We start from the raw sequence: 4,331 nt of genomic DNA on the forward strand, positions 1-4,331 counted from the left end.
GTATATCCTTTTCTAACATTACAAAGAGAATTGAAATTATGCAGTCACATCATGTTCCTATGACCTGTGCACATTTCATGCGCAACTCAGCTGCATTGCGGGTCGCAGTTGGCATTTCACCCTGAATTGTGCTAGGAGGTGCAAGCATCAACGCACTAACGGCGACATGATTTAGGATGCTGATGATGCTTTCAAATTGTGCACCTAGAGAATGTCAATGAAGGGCCTATAGATGAGGATTCACTAAGAAGCACGATGGTTTTTACATGGGAATTCAGACTTGCAACACCACAGAACATGTGCATGGTTTTTTCTGGAGCAATTCGGCAACAAAGAACAAGATGAATAAATATTGCTGGGGATTCAGAATTGGCAAGCAGCAAACAACATGAACATGGCGAACTCCTGGTATACATGGGATTGATGCAGAATTGTCGACGACAAATGAAGAGCATTCAGAACTCGCAACACTAGTAGAAGAGAAGGTGTGTTCATGAGAATAATTGATCGACAAGCATTAAGGCTGATCTGAAGACGAGATTGAAGTGGGATCAGGCTTGCGGGCGATGGATTCCTTGCAGTGGGCGATGGCACCTTGAACTGCACTGTGAAGTTCTTGCATGGTGCTAATGTTGCTGCTGCTGCCAGTGTTCTTGTTGACGACGGCCAAGACGCCGCTGTGGTTGGGGGACGAACGCATGGAGGCGGGGCAGCTGGCGATGGTGAGAAATCGAGATGAAGAGCAGGCAAGGCTATCGTGCAAACTGGCTATGAGTGAAGGCTGCGAGAGTCGTTTCTCAGGTGGGCGAGTGTTGCTCTCAGCTGCTCCACAGGCCTTCCCGCAACCGTCCATCCTCACCAATCCCCTGCTATAACTCCCGGGCTGCTTCTGTGAAACCTTTGAATACAGTGGCTTCAGCTTCTTCGCATACGCCTGCCATCGCTCCTTCGAGTGCCACCAGCTTCTGTGCTTATCACTGCCCATCGCCATAGCTGATTTCAACACTCCTCTTTCTCCATTGCTCCCAGCTCCTCCTGGTGCTCGCAGCTCCTTGATTTCCTCCCCGTTGTTGTAGGCTCCTAGCTTGCTGCTACTCACCCTCTGAAGCCCCCCCGCTGAAGCCCCATTTGCAACCAGATTGCTAGATGGCCTCCCCAAACTCGAGCTTGACGCACCTGCCAGCTTCTGCCTGCCCAGATCTGCCGAATGCGGCACTCTTTCCTCTGAATGCTCCACCCTCTCGTCCCCCCATACCCTGGAGGCTTTTTTCAATCCCCCAAAGAAAGACTTCCAATTGAACGCAGGTCGCCGTTTCCAGTGGCCCGGCAGTTTCGCAGCTTGCCCTGTTGCTGACGACCTCAGCACTTCCTTGTCTCCAGAAAAGTATGAATCCTGGGAGCTACCATTTGAGTCCCTCGAGCTACTGCTGTCTCCCGTGTCCTTGTCCCCAGACTCCCAATAGCTGCTGTTTTGAGAACGAAAGCTGGAACACCGAAGGTCCATCAGACTCGTGTCGAAACCCACCGCTTCCATCCTGCAGGATCGAAACTTCACCTCCTGGTCACGGAAGGAGGAGAAAAGAAGACGAGACGACATCTCTCTATGCATAGAGTCTTCCTCCGAACACAAACTCTGAACAAGATGCAACCGGGGATCTGGCTGAAGAGGAAGAAGCTGTCCTTTATAAAAAAGCTCGTCAGCTGGAGCCACCTGTGTTGGTTGCAACACGTTAGGGGCAAAACCAGGCATGTCGAATTCAAACTCTTGGGCATCTACGGACTTCTGGAGTCTCTTGCCCGCTATCGACACCCTGTCCCATTGAGATGAAGCTCCAAGGTCGACATCAACGTACTGGCCTTGAACAGGAGATCTATCAATGCTCTTCCTTACGGACGAAGGTGAAAATGACGACACATCTTCACGAGGTGTAGCTTCCTCTACGAAAGTTTGAGGCTTGCATTCGCTCTGTGCCATAGAGAGTAACTGATTTCTTCGAAGCTTTCCTACTGTGGGGTCGCTGGAAAAACTCTTGCCCTTCAGCACCACAGGATAAATAATAACAAGTCTCCTCAAAACCCACAGGCAATGGTGACCATATTATACGACATTCCTAGTAGAATCTATGTATCAACTACATGTTGAGCTATTAAAGGAATTGAAGCCTTCTCAGCTGGGACCAATGTCAAGGTTTCGAGCATCTTGGTTACCGATGGCAGCGGTTACTACAGGTATATCGATGCAGCTTATCGCATTGGTATCATGAAACTGCAGCGGAACGTTACAACAGGCTCCACTTAAAGAGAGCCTCGAACTGGAAGGATTATTGGAGAAACTGGCACGATGAGGTTAGAACAAGACTTGATTGCGAGAGTAGAGTCGGTTCTAGAGCAAGCAAAGCAGACTGAAGCAGTTTGGGCAATCATTCCGAGGCAAAGCGAGGCGTTGGAATGGGAAGGGGGGGGAGCGTGGGATATATTGGAAGAACGGGGGATGGGTTGAGATAAGACGAAGCTTAACAGAGGAGAAGGCTGCACAACGGGAGGGGTTTTATGCTGTTACTGCGTAAATTTCAAAGGCCTGCAGAGCGTGTGTTCCATGTTGCACGGAAAAAGGCAAGGGCAGGAGACAACAACCAGCTAGAGGGGCGAGGCGAGCAGTAATGGAGGGAAAGATGATAAGGTGAGAAGGAAGTTTGTCGCTCGTGGGAGCGAGCAAAGGGAGGGGAGTCGGGACCCAGGCTTCCAGCGCTGAAAGCGAGGACAGGTCACAGGAGACGGTGCTCCCACAAGAGTGCTTCTTCTTGATGAGTGAGCTGGTGAGTAGTGACCTGCACAAAGGGGAGGCTCTAGCCTCTGGTGGAGAGATCAGACAGTGACTTTGTGAGTAGTAATAAGTTGTGGGCAATGCGGATGATATGAGCAGGCTGCAGGAGTGTCGATCAGTGTGGAGAGAGAGATCGTGAGGAGCCATAGCAATGGAAGGTGACAGAAGGGGGTGCTGTTGCAAACGTGCAAGCAGAAGAGAGCCATGGAAGCTGGCAAAAACGATCTAATGGAAGATGACAGAAGGGAGTGCGGTTGCAAACTTGCAAGCAGAGAGCCATGGAAGGTGGCAAAAACGATCTATGGAAGCTAAAGCTTCGAGAGGGATAGAGAAAGATGAAAGCTTGCTGCTTAAGAAGCCAACGTTAAAATTGACGACCGTCAGTATGGTCCCTTTCATTGCGCCGCTAATTCATGACCAGGCTTAACGGAGGCCCAACGGGCCATCCCAGCCGTTGGCACGTCCCCGTCCACGCAAATCCCACCGTCGGATGAAGATCCGCCATGCAGACCCATGTTGGGGCGCCGCGTGGCGTACGTTCTCCGTGTGCCACGCAAGCGAACGGCCCTGTGCGGCGTACACTCTGGACAGGACGATTGTCGCCACGGCCGTGCAACGCGCCTGTACCGACCCCGCAGATCCCCCGCCGTCCGCGCCACACGTGGCACAGCTGGGCCCTAATGATCGTTGTCTGCCTAGGTCTGTCCCGCCACGTGCCGGTCATTTGAAGCGGCCGAACTCGTCTCCGAAGCCGCCGTAATCGGCAACTTTAACGCCTGCCCTTATTAATTGACTCGTCCACTTGCTGCTCTTTTTGTGTTGTCCACGTCGGATACCGGATCCCAGGTGGCCAGCCTTCCTGTCGTCCACATCATCACCCGCATCACCCACAGGTTCGGACAGCTCAGCCCCCGTGAGCTTTTGGCCCGCCGCCACCCTGTCATTCCAGGTCCGCGCTGGCAAGTGCGTGTCACCCCGCCCTTTTTGGGCTCGTCATCGCTAAAATTAAAAGCCGCTATTCGGTGAATTTCGCACCGCTTCAAATGGTCAGAAAATGGCTCCGTGACAAGACGTTACGATTCGGATAAGACTTTGATGTCTCAAAATGACGGGGATGTTCATCTGGCTAACAGAGGTTCCCATTTCCCATTTACGAGGACCGTCGGCTAAACTTTTGTGTCTCAAAAACTTTGAACTAGAGTTTATATCATCAAAATTCGGCTCGGTGCAAAGACGAGTCACGAGCCCAAAGCATGGAACTCAAGATTATGAGCAAAATTCGGCTCGGTACAAAGACTTGAAGACGAAGCCTTTCTTCTCCGCAAGTGTGTTGAGCGGGCACATAGAAGTTAAAATGTGCAGCAACGTGCAAATCGAAGCTTGTGTGACACAAAGGTGGTTTGGAAGTAAATATTGTGACTAACATGAACAGTTATGCTATACGGAGTTCCAAAGAAAGATTTTAAGGGGATGCGGTAGTTGTTGTAGAATAAACTCAGCTTCTGCG

General features: G+C 51.1%; 1 protein-coding gene across 1 annotated transcript; it reads right to left on the reverse strand.

Moving 5' to 3' along the window:
• Positions 1-343: 343 nt before the first annotated feature.
• Positions 344-2,411, reverse strand: LOC147899232 (uncharacterized). Its single transcript, XM_087378566.1, has one exon. The coding sequence runs from the start codon at positions 1,973-1,975 to the stop codon at positions 518-520; it is 1,458 nt and encodes a 485-aa protein (XP_087234692.1). The 5' UTR covers positions 1,976-2,411; the 3' UTR covers positions 344-517.
• Between the last annotated feature and the right edge of the window lie 1,920 nt (positions 2,412-4,331).

The sequence above is a fragment of the Dipteris shenzhenensis genome, chromosome 8, assembly GCF_047967505.1.
Source record: "Dipteris shenzhenensis isolate YYH24624 ecotype China chromosome 8, Dip_SZ_1.0, whole genome shotgun sequence".
NCBI classification, from domain to species: Eukaryota; Viridiplantae; Streptophyta; class Polypodiopsida; order Gleicheniales; family Dipteridaceae; genus Dipteris; species Dipteris shenzhenensis.

Excerpts from the sequence above, each read along its gene's own strand:
- LOC147899232 (XM_087378566.1), bottom strand. The coding sequence starts at position 1,975 with ATGGCACAGAGCGAATGCAAGCCTCAAACTTTCGTAGAGGAAGCTACA.